General features: G+C 34.5%; 1 protein-coding gene across 10 annotated transcripts in view; it reads right to left on the bottom strand.

Moving 5' to 3' along the window:
* The window catches only part of AP3B1 (adaptor related protein complex 3 subunit beta 1), a 259,225-nt gene that overhangs the window by 94,513 nt on the left and 141,111 nt on the right, over positions 1 to 23,601 (bottom strand). For all 10 annotated transcript variants that reach the window (XM_042988960.1, XM_007079816.3, XM_042988982.1 and 7 more), the window contains 4 exons: positions 17,833 to 18,009; positions 7,726 to 7,912; positions 6,640 to 6,770; positions 1,228 to 1,336 (listed from right to left, as the gene is read on the bottom strand). In XM_042988960.1, the coding sequence (XP_042844894.1) occupies positions 1,228 to 1,336; positions 6,640 to 6,770; positions 7,726 to 7,912; positions 17,833 to 18,009 (604 nt within the window). The remainder of the gene's footprint in view (positions 1 to 1,227; positions 1,337 to 6,639; positions 6,771 to 7,725; positions 7,913 to 17,832; positions 18,010 to 23,601) is intronic.

The raw sequence follows: 23,601 nt of genomic DNA on the forward strand, positions 1-23,601 counted from the left end.
CTACTAGGCATGCATCCAAGGGATACAGGTGTGCTGTTTCAAAGGGACACATGTACTCCCGCGTTTATAGCAGCACTATCAATAATAGCCAAAGTATGGAAAGAGCCCAAATGTCCATCGATGGATGAATGGATAAAAAAGATGTGGTATAACACACACACACACACACACACACACACACACACACACACACACACACACAATGGAGTAGTACTCGGCAATCAAAAAGAATGAAATCTTGCCATTTGCAACTACGTGGATGAAACTGGAGGGTATTATGCGAAGTGAAATTAGAGAAAGACAAACATCGTATGACTTCATTCGTAGGAGGACTTTAAGAGACAAAACAGATGAACATAAGGGAAGGGAAACAAAAAGAATATAAAAACAGGGAGGGGGACAAAAGAGAAGAGACTCGTAAATATGGAGCACAAACTGAGGGTTGCTGGAGGGGTTGTGGGCTAATCCTGAAATCATTGCTTCACTATATACTAACTAATTTGGATGTAAATTTTAAAAAATTAAAAAATAAAGTTAAATTACAAAGTTAAAAAAAAAAGTAACTCCAATACATTTTTCATTGTGTCAATTGCTCACAGAATTTTAGTGCTGAAGGGACTTGAAAGTATCCACCTCTATTTCTTCATTTATCAGACACGGAGAAAGGTAAGTACCTTACTCAGTTGGCAAAGCTAAAATGCAGTACTTCTAAATCCTTCCTACTCGATAGTCTTTTCATCGTATATTGTTATCCTAGTCATTTTAGCTCTTTGACTCTTTGTAATACACAGAGATTTATTAATTTTAACTTCACTCTATACAGGGCCATGTAGAAATAAAAGAGTATAATATGGATGAAGAACATATTGTGCAATGTTTAAAATAAACTTTACATTTCTACAAAAGAAAGTTACTTTTAAAGGCCCCACTAAAGGCTTATCAAATATAATGTTTTCCAGTATGCTATGAATATAACAGGCAGTTCAGGTTAGAATGCAGAAAAGCATGAGTTTCTGTTTCAACTCTATCATTTACTAGCTGGGTGTTCAAGAGGCAAAGTCAAATGAGAAAGGATGAGAAATTACTTTTAAAACAAAACAATGCATTATTGTACAAACTTTGTTTAAGCCCACTTGGTGAATATTATGTACTACGCCTTATGTTTTGTTGGAGGCACAGTATATCAGCTTTAGTGAACGAAGTTTTTCAATAAATCATAAACCCCACCACTGTCACTGCTGCTATCAGAAGAGTCCTCTTCCTCCTCCGATTCAGAATAAAATTTCTTAGCAGGATTCTCTTTCTTTGCTTTTCCTGCTGGAGTCCATTCTTTGGCCTGTTTTTCAAAAAAGGAAAATTGTAAATATAAATGAATTCTCATTAAGGGATTCAGTCTGCTGGCAAACAAGCATTCAGGATCCACTGTGAACCCAAAAGAAAGTTGCGGGTCCCAACAGAGAAGGCAACTATTAGAAGAGCTGACATTAAGGCTGATTCCACTTTATTCCTAAATAGAGGAAACCAAACCTCACTCAGATTGCATTCTGTTAAATCAACAACTTTATTTTACATAAAAGACTTTTGTATTTGTTGGTCTGCAAGAGATGTGAACTAAAGTAATATACTCTAGAAGATGTGAGGCATTTAGAGGCGGGCACAATAACAGCATGAAGAAACGAAAGATCAGAGCTTAATACTGAAGTTAAAAAAAAAACAAAAAACCACCCAAAAACAGTACAGGCAAATCAACAAGCCTAACCATCTCAGCAGCCTAAACCCTCAGGTAATATTTGATTTCTCTTTCTCTTTCATATCCTAAATATCTAATCCACGAAAAAGCTTTTAGCTACCTTGGTCAGAGCCATCTTCTCTCAGATTACTGCAACTGCTTATTTTGCTTCTATCATACCCCCCATTCCCCAACTCCAAATTTGCTTAACACAGCAGCTAAAATGACTGAATTAAAGCCTGAGTCTAATCAAGCCTATCTGGGGTTTGAAAGCTTGCCACAGCTCTCCATTTCACTCAGAAAAAGCTAGCCCTTACAAAAACCTGCTTGCCTTAGATGACCAACCCCCCCCCCCCCTCCTTGCCTTTCTGACCTCCTTCTGCTGCTTTCTGGCCCACTTTGCACCAGCCACTCCCACTCACACACCTCAGGTATGCTCCCCTGAAGGGCCTTTCCCCAGCTGACTGCACTTCCAATGCTCTCCCCCAGATAACTGCACGTCTCACTCCCTCCCTTCCTTCAAGTCTTTGCACAAAAGTCACCTCAGAGAGGACTACTCTATTTAAAATTCCAACCTCTCATACCTGGCACTTCTGTACTTTGCTGTATTCTTTTTTATTTTATTTTATTTTATTTTAGTCACAGCACTTATCAGTTTCCAACATACTATAAATACAATTTACATATTTATTTTTATTGTCAGTGTGTCACTGCTAGAACATCAGCTTCTGGAGAGCAGGGGTATTTGAATACTTTGTACACTGACAGATCTCTAAAGTGTCTGGCACAATAATGATTAGTTGTGTGAATAACTCCTCAAAGACTTTAATGCACTGAATTAAGTAAAATAAATTATTTTCATAATTGTGACTTTGATTTATCAAGAAAAAATTAAATCCTGTTTCATATATTCTGTTATAGGGCAGACAAATCTCTATTTTTTAAGAAGTCAAAAATGGTTACCACTCATTTATTTATCAAAAAATTTTTTTCCTTTTTAATTTTTTTAAGGTTTATTTATTTTTGAGAGAGACGGAGTGCCAATGGGGGAGGGGCAGAGAAAGAGGAGACACAGAATCCAAAGCAGGCTCCTGGCTCCGAGTTGTCAACACAGAGCCTGACATGGGGCTCAAACCTACAAACCATGAGATCATGACCTGAGTTGAAGTCGGATGTTTAACCGACTGAGCCACCCAGGCTCTTATCAAAATTTCAATTGAGTTCCTATTATGTGCCAGCTGGCTAGAGTGTATATTTTGTTGTAAAGGAATTTATAGCATGACAGAGGTTTAAGAATGGTTCTCAACACTGGATGCATGTAAGAGTCAACTGGAATATTTTGTAAAATACTAACACACACAAAAAATATACTAATTCTGAAAAAGCTAATGCCTGGGATTTACCTCCTAAGATTCTGATTTAAATGGTCTGCAGCAAGTCTCACATAGGTTTGTTTTTAAAGATTTCCATATGATTATAATATGCAGCCAGGGTTGTAAACCACTGATCTAGAGGACTTTAGGGCTTAAGGTATGTTGCTCAAAAAGATAAGCTTCAATAACCTGGAAAATTACTATATGGACAATAATAGAAAAATGAGTAAAAATTACTTGAATATATTTGAATATGATACATAAGGTCAGCAGTACTGCTTTCTTTTCATATATATTTAAAATGCTGTCTTCCAAATATGAATAAAGATGCTGTTCTATAAACAAAGTTCTATATTTAATAAACAATTCAGTTCATATTTTTTCTTAAATCCTTAAAACAAACATATTTTTTCTGAAGCCTGGTAAAAAATGGCCGGATCAATTTCTGGGGAAAAAAAAAATATTTAATCTAGATGGCTGTCAGGGTAAGACCAAATTAACAAATAAGGAAAATTAGGGTTCTATGCTCAAAAAGGCAAATTATCTTGACATGGCCATGAACTCTTTATTCATGGAGTTTTAGGTTTTAAACAATAAAAATATTTTAACTTTTTTATAGTCTTTTATTACCATGATAATTAAATCATTCTAAGCAACAGAAATAATGGAGAAAGAGAAGAGGAAGAGAATAATGAAGGACTAATTAGAAAGATCCTAGGAGGGATAAAATATCAAAAGTAGATGTGTTTACAAAGTAAAATACCTTTGATATGAAAAAGATGGTCTGTCCCTAAGGGGGTGAGATTTTCTAGAACTGAGCAAAAAAATTTGGAAGGATCTTCAAAACTTATTGGTATCATAATATAAATATACATTATATCCAATATCCTGGAAAACGTAGGGTGCAATTCTAAGTCATTTCTGGTGTCAATATAACTAGTTTCCATATCAGATTACCTAAACCTAGGCATTTTTCTTAACTAAGGTTATATTTCATAATAATGAAATGTGATCCTATAAGATCACGGTATTGTAAAACTAGGATAACACAGTGTATTATGTGCATGAAATGCATTGATGTGACTTTGGAGGAGGGGTGGTAGGGTGAGAGGTAAGAAAGACTATAAGGAACACTACTTTCTGCACTGTTGCAGCTGCACTGGATAATAAAACTAGGTATATTAATTTTATACTTAATTGTATCTCTTATAGTATAATTTTAAGCCAACATGTCCAGAGACCAGTAGATTAAAAGTTTTCTGCATGGTATCAATGGATAGTGACAGTTTTCTTCAACTAGGTTCCATCACTTTTAATTATTCTCCACAATAAGTTATCAGTTATTAATTTCTAGGATGCAATCAGCAAAAAGGAAAAGAAATCAACCTGTCTCTGTTGAACTGGGCAGATGAAATGAACATGAGAAGACAGGTTAAGTACCGTCCCTATAAGGCAGTTAAAACTTAGAAGAGCACAAGACAATGGAAAAAGCCAGCCAAACAACCAATCCATCAGCCAACATAAGGATACCACTGAAACCAAATTAAACTGTGTAGCATTGCTATCAATTTCTGGGAAGATAAACTATTTTTATTTTAATTTTTTTTGGTGGAGTGGGGTAGCAAGGAGGAAGGACAGGGTGGAAATGCAGAGGAGGATAAAAGGATGGTTGTACATGTGCCAAAGCATTATGTACCCAATAATGGAAAAGGACAGAACCATAAAAACAATGAGCAGCCATAATACGAAATTAGCAGAGATTAAATCTATGGAAATAATCATAACAAAGAACATGTCTTTGTATACTAACATCTGACACAAAGTTGCACAAATAAGCCAATCTTTGAAGAGTATTTAAGAGCATACAGATCTGAGTGAAAATCAACAAACTTAATTTCAAGGAGGAATGGACACACAATTAGTTTTAGTAAGTTTTACATTTTTTTAAGTCACCTCTAAACAGAGATCATTTGTCACAACATAAAAATGACAGTGCCAAGTACTAGTACTAAGAAAAGCACAGATTTGCAAACAAGCTCAAGCTTTCTCTCTTCACATTACATAATAAAATGTAGGCAGTAACAACATGAACGGTGGACTCTGATCTGTGTTGGAATCCCAGTTCCATCACTTACTAGCTATATAAGCTTGGGCAATTTACTTGGGTTCTCTGCACCCTAGTTTCCTCAACTGGAAAATAGGAACAACGATAACCATCATTTACAACCATTATGAGGTTTAAACAAGATAATGTGTGTAAAACATTATCAAAGTGCCAGGGTTTGCTAAATTGAGTCATTATTAGTTATTATCACTTTTGGCCGTGCTTCAAAGCCAGGATAAGTTTGAGTAGTTAAGAGAAACGTATTTTTCAAAAGGACCAAATTACACGGCCTATTACAGAAATTCTTCTATTTAAAGTAATAAAGGGGCACCTGGGTGGCTCAGTGGGTTAAGTGTCCAACTCTTGATTTTGGCTCGGCTCACGATCTCACAGTTGTGACACTGAGCCCCACTTTGGGTTCTGCACTGAAAGTGTGGAGCCTGCTTGGGATTCTCTCTCTCCCTCTCTCTTTGCCCCTCCCCTGCCTGCAGGCTCTCTGTCTCTCTCAAAATAAATAAATAAACTTAAAAAAAATAAAATAACAAATATTTCCATCCATCATAAGTGGAAAATTTAATAGGCAGGAAGGTTAATGTACTTTCTCATAGGAATCAGTGGTAAAGAACTCTGGTTATCTGAATCTTAGTTTAATACATCTTTCCTATCAGAAAAGCACCCAGAATGTAATACCTAATTGTTCTTTTTTGTTAATCCTACTTAAAAAACTATTGGATATATTTCACATGATCAATTTCTAAAGACATCAGAAGACCTTGTTTTTCTTGTTGACGTAAGAAAAGGATAACATTAGAAAGAACATTAACTCTTTCATTTTAGTAGCCAGAATTTTTTAAAGATCTAGGGAAAGAGTATTTATGTGAGAGCTTTTTTTTTTTTTAACGTGAAAGCAACATAATATTCTTATTAGTTATGACCTTATCTAAGGACATCGTTTGTACACAATGCCACCTGTTTATATTTAGGCTGCACTTAAAACAGGTTCACCAGAAAATCCAGAAGAACACTTTGTATGGTTTTTCTGGGAGAGAACAGCAAAAATTATTTAGAAAAATATTGACAGGAAGCTTATGAAATCTCTAAACAAAGTAGAAAAAGCTCAATCCAATGACACTAAATACCTTAGAAATTGAATCTACACAGCTACAAATGCAATACCAAAAATGTGGGTGGCACTGATGCAGAGAATTCAATTCTCTATTTCCTTGAAGAAAAGGAACAGTACACGTACAATGACATAGGAATACTACAATATTCAGTTCCCAAAACAGCGAGATATATCTAATACATTACATTTAGAAATACCAGAACAATTTTCAATTTTCAACCCGTTAAAAAAGCTTTTATATAAAACAATAGTTATTCTAGAATCTCCCACTGCTTGACAAAATTAATTTCAGAAAAGGTCAACTTACCAACTCTATTACTTCTACATTTCGAACTGATGGGTCTGGCGCCACCTCTGGCCAATTAGATAATTCCAGGTACCCGGTAGCTTTAGTGTTGAGAGTATGAGATAAAGTGCCAAGCTGGAAATGATCCCTATCTATTAAAATAGAGGAAAATATAAAATAAACAATATGAGCTGTATATAACAGAGAACAATCCCAATCAGAGCTCAAGGTAATTGGCATATTACCTCAAATGTCAAGGAATAAATATAAACTAGGAAGCTCTTCATAGGTCAAAAAACTGATTTCAGTCCATAGATTACAATAATCTCCCCCATAATGGTCAATAAAAAAGCTAATCAGTCAGTGTGTTTAGAGGTGTTGCTCTGAAATGTAGCTTCTCTAAAAATTACTTTACTGTGAATATTAAGAATGACAGCACAGTTAAACAATCCATATACATGTCTTAGCACAAACACATTCAGAATTTTAATAGTTTTTCTACAATACTGACCTGCTTTTTATCACCAACAATTAAATAAGAAACAATATGAAAACCAAGGTATACAATCATTTGATTCTGACTCTAATGGCTACTTGTTAAATTGATAAAATTACTCCTTTTTAAAAAGCTGGAAAAAATAAGTCAACTTCCATCTTGAAAAACAAATTTAAATATAAAGGGATATTTTTAAGAAATAATTCTTCCTAGAAAAGTTATGTTAGTGTACATAGAGTATTTAATTAGTAAAAACTCACTATTAAGGTATATTATATTCCTTATTAAATAAGGCTATTTAAAATAGGAATGAAGTCAATGTCAATAAGAAGAACACAGATTTAATCTATTGTTCAGCTGAACTGCTTAGTAAGAATAAAAATAAACTCAGAAGACTGAAATTACTTAGGTAAATAAGGTCTATAAAAAAACTTTAATATGAAGGTTGCTCTGGAGAACAGATGAGTAGAAAGCATAGTGTTCTTATATATTTACTTATATTAATCACTTATATTTTCTAAGAGCTAAATTTTAAATGTATTAGAAATGGGACATATTGTCATAATTTTTTAGGTAACGTGTATTTTGCCATTATATTCTGATAATAATACCTTTAAAAGGAGATTCAAGCAGTGGTGCAGGTTTTTGTGCTAGGAATATTTTTTTGGCATATTTACTTAAAGCTCCACTCTTCTCATTCGGAACAATAAGCTGCCTAATAAATCTTGTACGGTCTCTGATGTCGTAGTTTTGATCATACTTGCCGAGATTTAATATGTACTGGGTAAGCAATTTTGTCTGTTGGAAAAAAACAGAACAAGATGAGAATACAGTTATTTATGATTATTGATAACTCTGGATAAACATATTTAAAGAGGTAATAAAAATGAATGGTTATGTCAAACAAATGTTGTTCCGTAGGGAATATGCATTTCTAACGCTGCAAATGGAATTTTGAAGCCAAAGCACATGTCCTCTTCAGTATTGGGGAGGTGAATGCTGAGTACTGAGAAGCAGCCATGTGCTAGATTATTAAACTGCTGAAGTGGAAAGAAAGGCATCATTAAAAAAATAATCATATATGGCAAACCCGCTGAAGGGTCTACGTGAGAATAATGAATGTGGAAATACAACTAAAAACATGGCACTCAAAACTTAATCGGAAAAATATGCAGGACATCAAAACATCAGAGAGTATTAGGGGGCTGGCAAACTGCTTCTCCTGAGGTGTGTTTTATGAAGAGATACTGTCCCTGGCATAAGCAGTGTCTGCACTCTGACTGCACTCAGTTACTTTACCCTGAATTATGACCCATTAAAGCAGACACATGAATCACTGAACTGGATTACTGCAAATTATTTGCAGTGCATTTAGCTGTTACTTTTTCATAAAAGCAAGCTGCTGATGCCCTCTAAAAACTAGGATAAAAGACTCCTTCCATTTCTTTCCCATGCTGCTTATAGCCTCTAGTAATATTGGTCATTTATTTATTTATGTAAGGCAGCAACTTATTACAGTAGCTTTTACACTGTAATAAGATTTCCTAAGTCAATTTTTGAATGTACTACATTAACATGTATTGAGATAATTTCAATAGTAATTAAACCAAATTTGAAATGTTATCAAAATAGGTTTGAATTTTAAACTCCAGTTACTTTATTGAAAAAGCATAGTTTTAATTTAGGTTACACAAACACAATTGTAACTATAAATTAAACAGGATTCATAATATATGGAAAAAATAAACATCGACATTAGAACATTTTATAGACATTAATAAAGGATAAAAAATGAAATCAGTCAAGTCAGGCACAGCTAAAGACAATTCAAGAACAAAAAGTCAAAGTATAGAAATGGTGTGGTAAACTCTTTTACGATAATAATTGGTTAAGATAATTGATTTGAATAGAAAGCAACCTTCTTGCAGTAACAATGTATTTAAAGAGCATTAACCTAGTTTCAAAAAAGTAGAACTATAAAAAATACAAGTGAAAAATGTTAATAGAGTTATTAGGAATTTGGTTACCAATAATTGCTATTCACTAATTAGTAGACCATGGTGGTTCAACTGCAAATGAGAAAAATTCATTTTTAAAGAAAATTAGCAAAATATTCACCAAATGAGGAATACAGCTCAAAAAAAAGTGTGGTATCCTGGACTGTGTTATTAACTTTCTGAGATAGCCTGGCAAATATACTAACCCTTAGTTATCTCAAATGCACAGTGAGAATTTACAACTAGGTTAACTCTCAAGTCCTTCTGAGTGGTGAGATTTAGAATATGCAATTAAAATAAAGAAAAAAATTAGTCTGTTCATTGCAATGATTTTCAAAATTTTAATTTCAGCATAGTTAACACAGTGTTATATTAGTTTCAGATGTGCAATCTAGTGATTAATTTTTGTGAACTACTGGAGTGACACATTTCTGATCCCCAAAATTAATTTTTAGAAAATTAAACTATCTCAATATATTAATAGACACTAATGAAAGTTAGGGAATTTTTAGGAATTAAAATTTTGTAATTTTTAAAGTATCCATTTATTGACTACAAAACTTGTTTTATTATACTGGTGGCCTTATAAAATAGTTCTATTAAAAATCCATTTTCGGGGCATCTGGGCGGCTCAGTCAGTTAGGCATTCCACGTGGGCTCAGGTCATGATCTCACAGCTCATGAGTTTGAGCCCTGCATCGTGATCTGTGCTGAGAGCTCAGAGCCTGGAGCCTGCTTCGGATTCTGTGTCTCCCTCTCTCTCTGCCCCTCCCCCACTCACACTCTGCCCCGCATTCTCTCTCTCTCTCCTTCCCTCTCAAACATAAACATTAAAAAATACTTTAAAAAATCCATTTTCAAAACTAAAATTCTTTTTTTCAAAACTAAAATTTTCTAAAAGATAAAAACCTATCTATATATAATGATGCATCAAAAACATAAGTAATTATTCACTATATGTTCATACACTTTAATCAGTTTGTAAGGTGTATCACCTCTAATAATAAGTCATTGACATTTCTCTGAAGAACATATTTTTATATGGCTTTATTTTGAGCTTTTTAAAAAGAGTAAGATTGTCTAATAAATCTTTTTCAAAATTGAATTTTATGATCAATAATTACAAAACTGTTGACATTTTCAACGTACTCTTCTCTATAGACCATAACATTTGTAATGAAGAAAACACCCTCTTTACGTTAGACAATCTGGTAAGATTAAAGAAAATCCTGTTCAAAGAAGGATATTCTCACCATGCTTTCTTTTTCATGTTGAAATCTGTAAATATGTTAAGCCCTGATATGTAACTTTTACCCCTCCATTCAATGAAACTTTTTTTTGATAATTATTTTTATGAGACAAAACTTTTAAATAATTCTCAGGGTGCCTGGGTGGCTCAGTTGATTGAGCGTCCAATTCTTGATTTTGCCTCAGGGTCAAGATCCCATGGTCTTATGATCGAGCCCCACGTTAGGTTCTGTGCAGACAGCATGGATCCTGCTTGGGATGCTCTCTCTCCCTCTCTCTCTGCCCCTCTCCTGTTCACAAACACCCCCCCCCCAAAATAAATAAATAAACATTAAAAATAAAAGATTCTTTCTTCCCTTCTGCTCCTATCCCCAATCAAGCTTTCTCTCTCTAAACTTAAAAAAAAAAAAACAACTTTTTAAGTAATTCTCTTTATACCTTTTAACATATTTCACCAAATTTAGAAAATGCAAAATCAACAGCATTTACAGCATTTTTGACAGAATAAACTTCCAAATGCTTTATTTTGATTCCATTTATGGCAAAATGGAACAAACATACAAAAGCTTTGAGTGAAAAAATCAACCTAGTAACGAAATTAATCAATTTTCTACTTGAAAACTGGCATTGTTTAGGCCCTTTTTCTGCTAATGGAGCCAAGACATTAATAGTTACTACTTCCTTCTTCATATGTAAAAAGAGAACTTGGAATAAAAAATGAAGAAAATTAATTTTTAAACAGTTATCTAAATGAGATCTTGTATCAAGAAAGCTATGTAAACATCTTTTGTACCTGTATGTATTTGTCATCTGGAGACACAATCTTCTTCTTCTTTTTTTTTTTAAATGTTTATTTATTTTTGAGAAAGACAGAGACAGAGCGTGAGCAGGGGAGGGGCAGAGAGAGAGAGGGAGACACAGAATCTGAAGCAGGCTCCAGGCTTTGAGCTGTCAGCACAGAGCCCGATGCGGGGCTCAAACTCACCAACTGTGAGAACATGACCTGAGCCCGAAGTCAGTCGCTAACTTACTGAGCCATCCAGGCGTCCCTGGAGACACAATCTTCTTAAAATAACTCTTAACTTCTTTTTAAAAATTTAAAAATGTATTTAAATCCAAGTAAGTTAACATATAGTGTAATAATGATTTCAGCAGTAGAATTTAGTGATTTGTCACTTACATATAACACCCAGAGCTCATCCCTACAACTCAACTTTTTAAATAGATGCTGATCTTTTTTCAGTACATTTTATCTTCTGGTCGTTGTGTGGTCGGTGACATCACTACAACTCTCATAGTGGCTGGTAAACACTGATAAACATTTTGTGCACAGTGAGTACTGAGAAAGAAAGTCAGTACTTCATTCTTCATTAAGTCTACACTTCCATCTTTAAGAAATGATTGCTGCTGGGTTTATAACAAGATAAAGAAAGAACTTCCCAATAATAAAATACATAGGCTTTAGATTTACGCTGCACAATAAATGACAGAAGTAGCGAAGTGAGAGTGTTCTGACCACTCTCTAACCATCTATGGCAGGACCGTCTCTTGCACATATTTCATCTACAACCAACCTCAAACTTCCCATGTTTTCCTCTGACTCTCTCCACTGACAACTGACAGCTTCATGCTTTGCACAGGCCATGGCACAACCATACAAGTTGCCAGCGTGGCCAGCAGATGAAACACTTGCACGTATCTTACCACCAGTGAAAAACTGAAGAATTTAGCTCCTTGCCCTGTCAGGGCACACTGCATTTTACCAGCACACATTCTGCATGCCGCTCTAAAAAAGAGAAATTAAGCTACATCTCAAAAAGGTTGGAAAAACAAGGTCTTTCTGATTTAAATGTCTCACATAAGAAAATGAAATCTCTCTTCATTGCACTTGTGTCTTACATGTCATTAGACAAAACCACAGCAGAGGTAAAAAAGTACAATGTGGAGGTCTACAAACTTAGTCTGACCTAGTTTAACACAACTATTGATAAAAATGAAAAATGTGAGACAAATCCCAAACTAAATGAGACACAGAGGCAAGAGACATAAATGAGATCTGTTCCGGCCAACAGTTACAAAGAAAGTAAACAATGGTCAAGTAAATAATCATGGGTATTTAATACAAACAAAGACTCAATCCAAAACCAGACAGGACATTAAACAGTACTTTTAAAGAGGTTTTACTCATAAAATTATAAAAGAAAAAGAGAATAATACAGTGTACCCTTAATAAAAAAATATTAATATCTTATACACAGCTATTTGTTAAGTTTTGATTTCAGATTATTTTTTCTACTTAGATTTAAGGGACTATGAGCAGTAATAACTAACAGATAATGCTACCCAGACACTATACCTATTATATTCCTTTCAGAATGACTCTAAGTCACTGTAATATAGGAAAAATGAATTTTAGGGAATGCTGTATAAAAGTTTTTTAATCCATTATTTAAAAAAAAACTCAAAATATGGGCTTCATATTTCTACCTAAGCACTCTGACAAGTAATAAACAGATAAATATTTGCACAAACAATAGCTTTCTTCAAATATTTAGTAAGTCAGCACAAAATAGTAAAAAAGGTATCTTAAAATATACTACTAAAATCAGCTGAGATATATTTTTAATTTAAGGAAAATAAAAAAGTACACAGAATTCAGCATTTAGCATAGTGAAGATTAATATTGGTTCCACACAGCTGTTATTCTGAAAAAGAAGGATACTGGTAATTGGTTTGGTAAATGAAAGAAAGCAACACAAAATTCTTAACCTAAACCAGAGGGAAATCTAAGCAGTACCAGTGTTCCATGTCATCAATTTCATCACTTCATGACTAACCAGGATTCTTTATGTGACTTGGATGAAATTTCATAAATTTAACAGTATTCATATTTTTGTCAACTTGAAAAGTATTCTGTAAGTTCTTTCTTTACAAGCTGTATTTACTCAAGTATCTTAAAGCCAAAAAAATATATATCCAAGAAAGGGGAGAGGCGTCACAGCACAGAGCCTGAGACCCTTTTGCTAAGTCATGTTAAAGAAGCTGGGGGCAGAGATAGATTTCACCTAAGACCTGAATCACGGGGCAAAAGAGAATTTGCTTTTAACTTCAGGAAGGATGCCCAAGATGTTACTGTGATTTATAAAATTTCTTACTAAGAACCAAGAAGTCTAAAAAGTAATACAAAGAAAATGCAAATATTAAGGATACTCAATGAATCACTCGTTTCTAACAGCAGAAAAGCAGAAACCTGTCTCACAGAAAATCAGAGTTAATTAAAATGCATGAATTATATCTATACATGTCAATATTTTAAAAACATGGTATTAGGTGAAAAAAGTAGGTTACAAAGTATACAAAAAAATACAGTATCTACCTATGCAAAATTGCAAAACCCACACAACAGTAACATAGTGTGTGAGCATATACTCATATACTAAAAATGTAAAAACACACATGACTGAACACACTACCATTATGACAGCAGCTACTTGCCACATTCCTTTAAAAAAGAATAACAATTATGGCAAAAACATTGAGTTAGTCTTAGTGGTATATATGTATTTATACTATTTTACACTTCCCTATAGGTTTGGGTTATTTCATAATTAAAACGAAAACATGATGGGCACCTGGGTGGCTCAGTCCGTTAAGTGTCCGACTTTGGCTCAGGTCATGATCTCACAAGTCTGTGAGTTTGATCCCTATGTCGGGCTCTGTGCTGACAGCTCAGAGCCTGAGTCTGCTTTGGATTCTGTGCACCCCCTCTCTCTACCCCTCCCCCTCTCATGCTCTGTCTCGCTCTGTCTCTCAAAAATAAATAAATGTTAACAAAAAAAAATTAGGGGCACCCGGGTGGCTCAGTCAGTTGAGTGTCTGAGTTTGGCTCGGGTCATGATCTTGTTCGTGGGTTCGAGCCCCATGTCAGGCTGACGGCTCAGAGCCTGGAACCTGCTTCGGATTCTATGTCTCCCTCCTTCTCTGTGCCTCCCCTGCTCAGGTTTCCCTCTCTCTCTCAAAATAGATAAACATTAAAAAAATGTTTTTAATTAAAAAAAAAGAAAACAGCTAAGTGAAACACTAAGCTATAATACTTACCACTACATTTAAAAGATTATAGGAAGTTAAAAAAAATGCACCCTTTATTCATTAATTTTTAGTTGCTATTAATCCCTTTAATAAACTCAGTTTTCTGTCTCAGACCTCAGTAGACTATTGCAAAGAAGTCATGCTCAGTCTTTACACTATGTCCTAAGAGTTGTAGAGCTTCAGCAACTTCAACTGCCCCTTGCCCCCTCTCCCGTTCTTTCTCTTTTAATTAAATTAAATTAAATTAAGAAATTATTATAATTCCCAATTTACAAAGGATAAAACTAAGTCTTGGATAGGTTATATAATTTGTCCAAAATTATGTACCTAATAAGTGGCAAAACAGGATATGAAGCCAGACAATGTAATAATGGAGCCTATACTCTCAATCACTACCTGCCCTCCAGTAACTGACATCATATAGTTCTATGGTAGTCATCAAACACAGTTAATCTGCTTTCCAAATACAAACTTCCATCTGAAATAACTCAGAGTTAGAAAACTAAAGAAGCTTACTGAAGAAATCCACATACGGAGTTATAATTATAATGTAACAGTTAAAAAAAAACTATATGAACCAGCTTTATATATCTATACCTAAAAAGAAAAATATTAAAATGTTAAAGAGGAATATATAATACTAATGATAAACAAGATATTGATTTTTTTGATACTGTATTTTTCAGTTCTAAAAAACTTCCGTTTGAGTCTTGTATAATTATATTTCTCTGAGAATTCTTATCTTTTTATTCATGGTGGGTATATTTTCCTTTATATTGCTGACCCCACTTATAAAAAGCTGCTACAAAATGTTTGCTTGCAAATTCCAACATCTGGATCATCTCAGGGTTAGCTTCTGTTGTTTTTTCCAATTTTCTTGAAAAGTGATCACACTTTCCTGTTTGTGTGTGTGTGTGTGTGTGTGTGTGTGTGTGTGTGTGATAAAACACATTAATAATTACCATCGCTAACCACTTTTAACTGTGCAATTCATGCAGAATATTGTACAACCAATACCACCATCCATCTCCCAAAATTTTTATATCTTTGTAAATTGAAACCCCATACCCTTTAAATAATAGCTCCTCATTCTGATTCCTCATATGTGGAATAATTTTGGATTGTATCTTGGAAATTACGAATGTTATATTATAGAGGCCGTGGACATTTGTTACACTCTTTGAGTGAGTACTGATTTTTGTTTATTTTAGCAGTTAACTTGGTCGAGTTCAAAGTGAAAACTTTGTCTCTTTGGTGCAGCTCAAATTTCAGTTCAGTTCCTTTATACTCAGCTGTGCTGCTCTGAATGCACCTTGAGCATGTGTGGTTCAGGGGTCAACCAAAATTATTCACAGATCCTGAGGCTCCCCCACTATGACTCTCTCCTTTCTATAATTCTTCCTTTACTTTCCAACATCTATAGTTTCCCTGAACTATGTTCTCTACTTCCTCAGGCCAGAAGGACCTTGGGTTTTCTTTTGGAGTTTTAGCACCTGTGTGTAGTGCCAACTGTAGCCCATCCTCTTGGATAAAAGCCATAAAAGTGGCGACATTCCCTCTGTGCCACTCTCTTCTTCCAAGTGTTAATTTCCCTCCAGGATCTTACTGCTTTTCTTCACTTTTCTGAGACTTTGGGCATTTATTCATTTTTTGTATTTTTTCCAGAGTTGTTCTCTGTGGAGGGTCAGTCCAGCAGGAGCTAACTCGACATACTGAAAGCAGACTGTTGGCTTATTTGTAAATGAGTTTTCACACCAGGTAAAAATATTTTGAGGTATTAAAGAAGTTCATTACTCAATTATTCCTCAAGCCAACAAACGAACACAACATGCTCAATCTTATAAAAATTAACTTCGACATTTCCTATAACTAAATAATTCAATAACAATTCTGGGATGCTCACTAAGTTGTTCCACAGGGAATTCAGATCGACAAACAAATGTCAGGACTTCATGGCAAACCAGTCCCTGGGCACTGCCACAGTTCAGTCTTAAAGATGGCTAAAATAAATTAAATACAGAACATAAATTTTTTACAGTTAGCCCAAAGAAATCATTTTAGTCTCTCTCTCTTATTCAACAGGTATGAACCACACAATTTAAAAATGCTGTCAAGCAGATGGTGCTAAAAAGTGCCCCTTAATGCTTATTTTACCAATTCTCTCAACCCCCTTTTCTTAATGAGAGACTGAAGAGCACAACCCTAGAGACACTGTCATTCGCCTATTTTTACATTTAATCATTTAAAAACAATGAGTTACACAAAAATATATGCGAAAACTTGGTATATTTTCAGGGTGCCTCAGTGGCTCAGTCAGTTAAGCGCCCAACTCTTGATTTCAGCTCAGGACATGATCCCAGGGTCGTGGGATTGAGCCCCACATCAGAATCTACCCTGAGCTTGGAGCCTGTTTAAGATTCTCTCTCTCTATCTACCTCTGCCCCCCTCCCTTGCTCACACTCTGTATCTAAAATAATAAATGAATGAATGAATGAATGAATGAAAAATTTGGTGTATTTTCTAAACACTAATATGCCTTCACGAGTTGGTGGTGAAGTCTATTTGTGTTTATCAGAAATATTATTCTAAAATATATAATAGAACAGTTCAGAAGTTGAGCTCCAAAACTTCATTTAATAATACAGCTCAAGAAAAAAACATCTGGTACAAGCTACGTTGTCTTCAAATTCAAAACCTACGGAATATATTCTGTAATTCCTGAACAAAAAGTACCACTTTCCATTGTTTCTTTATAGCTATAAAGAGGACCAAAAACAGAACCTTTATTTAGCTTTATAAGACATAACTACTTTTGGTCTTGATTAACATACTGATTTTGTACTAATTTTTTATTAACCTAGAAGCTAGATACATTTAGAGTAGCCAATTCCAGGTGTTATAATGACTTTTACAATACCACATGTATTTAGAGAACACAGGGAGTTCTCAGGCTAAGATGGCGTTTTTATCAATAAACAAGAAACTTGCAGCAAAGATGTTTCATGACTCTCACCGCCCTTCTCATTCTATATGGCAAATCACTCCTTGTAAGTCCTTAGTCAAGAATCTCATCCTTCACAAAACGTTCTCTTATCTCTTACCTCCTTCCACTTCTGACTTGCAATAACTTTCTCCTCTGGAGTTCCACCATATCTTAACACCTCTATTACAGCACTTACCGCACCTATTTCATCGTTTAGCTGTTTTTCTCGCCTTTTCTCTTGACTAGAATGTCATCTCTCTGCACCACTACCTTCTAACATAGAACCTTACAGAAACCTAGTAATTGTGGAATGGACACACTAATGCATGAATAGACCTTGGGTGCTTCATCAAATTAAAGAAGAAGGTATCACTTAGGTAGACTAAGGTTTAGACTCTTACCTGTTTAGAGTTGGTTAAATACAATTTTGCTCCCAAATTTAAAATCTGCAATTTTACTAGATCATCTTCACTAGTGAAGCCTTTAGCCATCTTCCTCAAAACATCAGGGGCAATTTTAGGAACTCGTTCACAATTTTCTCCAATTAGCCAAAGAATACTTGCTCTAGCCACAGGAACCTAATATTAAAAGCAGATTATATAGTTACAAATAAGATAATCATACTCTCCTTAATGTTAACATAGAAAAGGTTTTAAATATTATAAAGGTTTTGCATCCATGTAATGGATATCTAGGAAGTGCCCTTTCAGTTATGGATTTTCTTCAGTTATCAAAAAATAAACACCCAGGAAAACATCATTAAAGGTGCTTTTAGAGATAATGCCTTAGAAAAGATTAACGGAGAAAAAAAAAAATCATTGGTCTAGTCTTGATTCTGTCAGCGATGTGCAAGTTCTTGGGCCAAAGTTGGCTGGCCATGCCCATTTGTTTATGTATTATTGGTGTAGCTTTTGCACTACAATAGCAGAGGTAAGCACAACTGACCTCTGAACAATACAGGTTTGCACTGCGGAGGGTCCACTTATATGCAGATTTTTATTTCAATAAACACAGTATAGTGCTGTAAATGTATTTTCTTTTCATTATGATCTTCATAATAACATTTTTTCTCTAGCTTATTTTATTGTAAGAATTCAGTGTATAATACATGTAACAAAAAAAAAACATGTGTTAATCAACTGTTTATGTTATCGGTAAGGTTTTCGGTCAATAGTGGGCAATTAGCAGTTAAATTCCGGAGGAGTCAAAAGTTAAATCTGGATTTTTGACTGTAGGAGGGAGGGGTCGGCACCCCTCACCCCTGCATTGCTCGGGTGTCAACTGTTGTCACAACAAAAACCATAAAGCTGAAAATATTAACTATCTAGCAACTTACAGAAAAGGTTTGCTGACCTCTGCTCTAGGGCACTTATTAATAAATAATAAACCTCAAGGCCCATAAAAATCATCTTGAGTGCTTATTAAAACTACAGGGATTTGGTACGAGGTCCAAAATAACAGTTTTGTTGTGGGGCTCAGGAATCCACATTTTATGAGGCATCATAGATGATTTCTGAGATAGGTGGTCTGCAAACCATGTTTTGAGAATGCAATGGTTAATGGAGAAAAAGGAATACATTCATTAAAGACTATGATTCTAAATCAAAGCTGCTCTTGTCCTCTAAGTATCTGCACCCACAACCCTGGGAATATATAAAACTGACGAGATCATCAAGGTCTGCTTATAAAATCATGAATCCTGGTCTATTAGGGAGAAGATAAATTTGTCCAATGTTGCACTTTGGCATTGTATTTTTTTTAATAAAGTACATTTCAATATAATTTGTTTCTTAAAAAAACTGTTTTAGTACAAATTGGAAACCTTCCATCAGTACCATTAAGACCAACATTTTAGAGTATGCAAATTAGTTTTATTACTATTTGTTTATATGTATCCTCCCTTACTCTAAAAGAGATTTGAAGGGGTATGTAAATTAGTTTCTGTGAACATTTTCACCTAGTACAGAAAATTTGTTTATAATAAATGCAAGAGCCAATGACTATCATTAAGAGGTAGCATCACAAGGAGAGATAATACTCTTCCTATGAAATCCTTTCCAATTCCTCAAATGAAGTCCTAATATTTTCACTATAGTTTCACAGCTGTATAGGGCACAACCATTAAAGAAGAAAGTGAGAATACAGACCTTTGCACAACTTAAATTTTATCACAATATCCACCATCTCAAATTCTTCCAAAACATCCATTTTATGAAATAGTATAAAATTATTAAAACACTCCTAAGTTGGGTATTTCGCCAGAAGGGAAATAAGGTCATCCAAAAGCTTTAAAATGAAAGTATATATTTTCAAATACGATGACAATAGCATTATCTTGAAATTAATATTAGAATAAGTTTAGTAAAAAAGATGAAATCACAATACTCATGTAAGAAGTTTAAGTACCAAGAATAAATAATAAGTATAAAACAAATGCTATTACAAATCTATTCATGAAGTATGACAAAAGTGATATCCTTACTGTACACTGATTTCTGGAAAGAAAGAGGCTATTTCTAATGTTCCAAAGGTTACACTGCATTAAGACCTTCCTCCCAATCTATTATTTTAAATTGGGCTAAAGAACAGTAATTGAGTGGTACATTAAATTTTCTGGTATGAAGCAATTCAAGTTGCCTGCTTTGATGACAGGTACCTCTAAATAAGAATATATGTGCAAATTCAGATTTCGGTTATGCTAGATTTACTTTTCTTAAATATTTTATTATACATTGCTGGTATAACAATTAGAATTCTAGGACATATTCCAACCTACTACCCCACTTTAAGTAATTTTCTTCTGGTAACGCAGTTACAATTGTTTTTTGCAATTAAAAAGACAATCCCAAAAGTTTTAAGAGATTCTGTATATTCCTATTCTTTAATATACTAAGATTAAAATAATATTTAAACACTGTAAACATTAATAATGCATAATTTAAAAGACAACTCTTTGGGAAAAAATGAAAATCAATACATTCTAACGCTCACAATGAAAATCTCAACATGGTGGTGTTAGAGGGCAGGGTAATACTCAGAGGTTCCAGAATTAAGGTAATAAAATTTCCAAGGAAACATAAAAAACTTTGAAAACTTTTCCACAACAAGAAATAATATCAATATAAATGTATTTATTCCAAATTTTTGGTGATGGCAATTTTTTTTAAAAGCTTAGAAAATCAACAAACACACTGTTTTTGTGCATTTGGCTGGAATCAGAATCATAAGATTTTCAGATTCCAGTCATATCTTTCTCTTCCAGTTATGTTCCAGAACTCTCCTTCGTACATCACCGATACTATGATTCATGTATGTATCATAGTATCAATGGTCTTTCAAAGATTTAAAGCAACCAAAAAAAGAGCAAGATAGAAAATTAGTCACTTTTTGTTCTCCATGGTCTTCTCAACCACAGAATAAACAGGACACTGAACTAAAACCAAACTGATAATATACTCACACAAATGCTCTGATTATTAACCTCTGCTTTTTCAATATTTCAAAGACAAGCTGGATTGTAAATGACTTTGATTCTTTATTCTGAATGCCCTGAACAAGTGCTTAAGTGCACTTTTTAAACCTTCTACGAGAAGGCAGTTTCCACTGCCATTTTAACCCAGTAACTTAGTTGCAAAAACAAATAATGATTCCTAGCTGACCACAGCAGTTACAGAAAGACATCTAGAATGATTTTACAGATCACTTTGTAAGCAGTTCAATTTAAAAGCTATTGTGTTTCGACTCTAGCCACTGCACAATGCAACAGTGTAAAATAAATCCTGCAAAAACATCAATTTTATGTATCTAAATTTGTCAAAGGCAAAATCAGTAGATATCTAAACAAACTGCAGACAAATAGCAAATGAGATCCAATAATCTGTATCAGGACTCAGTAGGCATTAATACTTTAGTATGAATTAAGTTGGGGCAGCAGGGCAAGTGTAGTTACCTTGTGACACGGCAGGCATTCAGTGAGGCACTAGGGCACTGAGTACATAAAGTACTATTTCAAAATTACTCAGTAGTCTTCACAAAATAACATCTTTTAATTATTCTTTTATGATATTAACTCATCTGTCCCATTAAACACTACGTGTAACCCTGGTTCAACAATCTTCATGTAGCATGCATTTTATTCTGGAAGGACTTTGCTCCAAAAGCAGTATTTAATACACACAAAGGATATTCCAAAGAATAAAATATTCACAATCAGAATATATAAGTTGACTGCACTACAGACCTATATCTTATTCAATTTGAATTTAAAAGTAGAATTAATTTAAATTTTAGTGTTCATGTGTTTAGCTATGTCACTTAATAAATAGCAAATGGGATCTAAGTCTTGAATACAACAAAATCCAAGTTTCTTTTTTTAAAAAATTATATAGCCAACATCTACTGAGTTCTCACCATGTGTCTGCACTATTTTTAAGACTTTACCTGTTTTCGGACACAAAAACAGACACTCAGATCAATGGAACAGAACAGAGAACCCAGAAATGGACCCACAAATGTATGGCCAACTAATCTTTGACAAAGCAGGAAAGAATATCCAATGGAATAAAGACAGCTTCTTCAGCAAGTGGTGCTGGGAAAACTGGACAGTGACACACAGAAGAATGAACCTGGACTACTCTCTTACACCATACACAAAAATAAACTCAAAATGGATGAAAGACCTAAATGTAACACAGGAAGCCATAAAAATCCTTGAGGAGAAAGCAGGCAAAAACCTCTTTGATCTTGGCCGCAGCAACTTCTTACTCAACACATCTCCGGAGGCAAGGGAAACAAAAGTAAAAATGAACTATTGGGACCTCATCAAAATAAAAAGCTTCTGCACAGTGAAGGAAACAATCAGCAAAACTAAAAGGCAACCAACAGAATGGGAGAATATTTGCAAACTATCAGATACAGAGTTAGAATCCAAAACCTGTAAAGAACTTATCGAACTCAACACCCAAAAAACAAATGATCCAGTGAAGAAATGGGCAAAAGACATGAATAGACACTTCTCCAAAGAAGACATCCAGATGGCCAACTGACACATGAAAAAATGCTCAACACCATTCATCATCAGGGAAATACAAATCAAAACCACAATGGGATATACCACCTTACACCTGTCAGAATGGCTAACATTAACAATTCAGGCAACAGCAGATGTTGGCAAGGATGCGGAGAAAGAGGATCTCTTTTGCATTGTTGGAAGCAATACAAGCTGGTGCAGCCACTCTGGAAAACAGTATGGAGGTTCCTCAAAAAACTAAAAATAGAACTCCCCTACGACCCAGCAATTGCACTACTAGGCATGCATCCAAGGGATACAGGTGTGCTGTTTCGAAGGGACACATACACCCCCATGTTTATAGCAGCACTATCAACAATAGCCAAAGTATGGAAAGAGCCCAAATGTCCATTGATGGATAAATGGACAAAGAAGATGTGGTATATATATATAATGGAGTATTACTCAGCAATCAAAAAGAATGAAATCTTGCCATTTGCAACTACACAGATGGAACTGGAGGGTATTGTGCTAAGTGAAATTAGAGAAAGACAAATATCATATGACTTCACTCATATGAGGACTTTAAGACACAGAGCAGATGAACATAAGGGAAGCAAAAAAAATATAAAAACAGGGAGGGGGACAAAACAGAAGAGGCAAATATGGAGAACAAACAGAGGGTTACTGGAGGGGTTGTGGGAGGGGGGATGGGCTAAATGGCTAAGGGGCATTAAGGAATCTACTCCTGAAATCATTGTTGCACTATATGACAACTAATTTGGATGTAAATTAAAAAATAAAATTAAACATACATACATACATAAATATAAGACTTTACCTGTTTTCTTAGTCTGTTATCATAAAAACCTTAGAAAGCAAGATGTACCATTATTCCCACTTGATATACAAGGAAACAGGGCACAAAGGAGTTAAGAAACTTGCCCAACATCTTACAGTTCGTCAGTGGTAGAACTAAGACCAGAAGTCCAAATAAAACCTGGAATCCACAGTTCACCATAGCCATTGGGCAGAGACAAAATAAGTGTACTATACTAGGAAAAATACCAGCCAGCAAAACAAGAAGACTGGTTCTGGTCCTAGACTGATCATGTATATCATGGAGACAGATAACTTCACATCAGTGGGCCTCATTTACTCA

The sequence above is a fragment of the Panthera tigris genome, chromosome A1 (genome assembly GCF_018350195.1).
Source record: "Panthera tigris isolate Pti1 chromosome A1, P.tigris_Pti1_mat1.1, whole genome shotgun sequence".
NCBI lineage: Eukaryota > Metazoa > Chordata > Mammalia > Carnivora > Felidae > Panthera > Panthera tigris.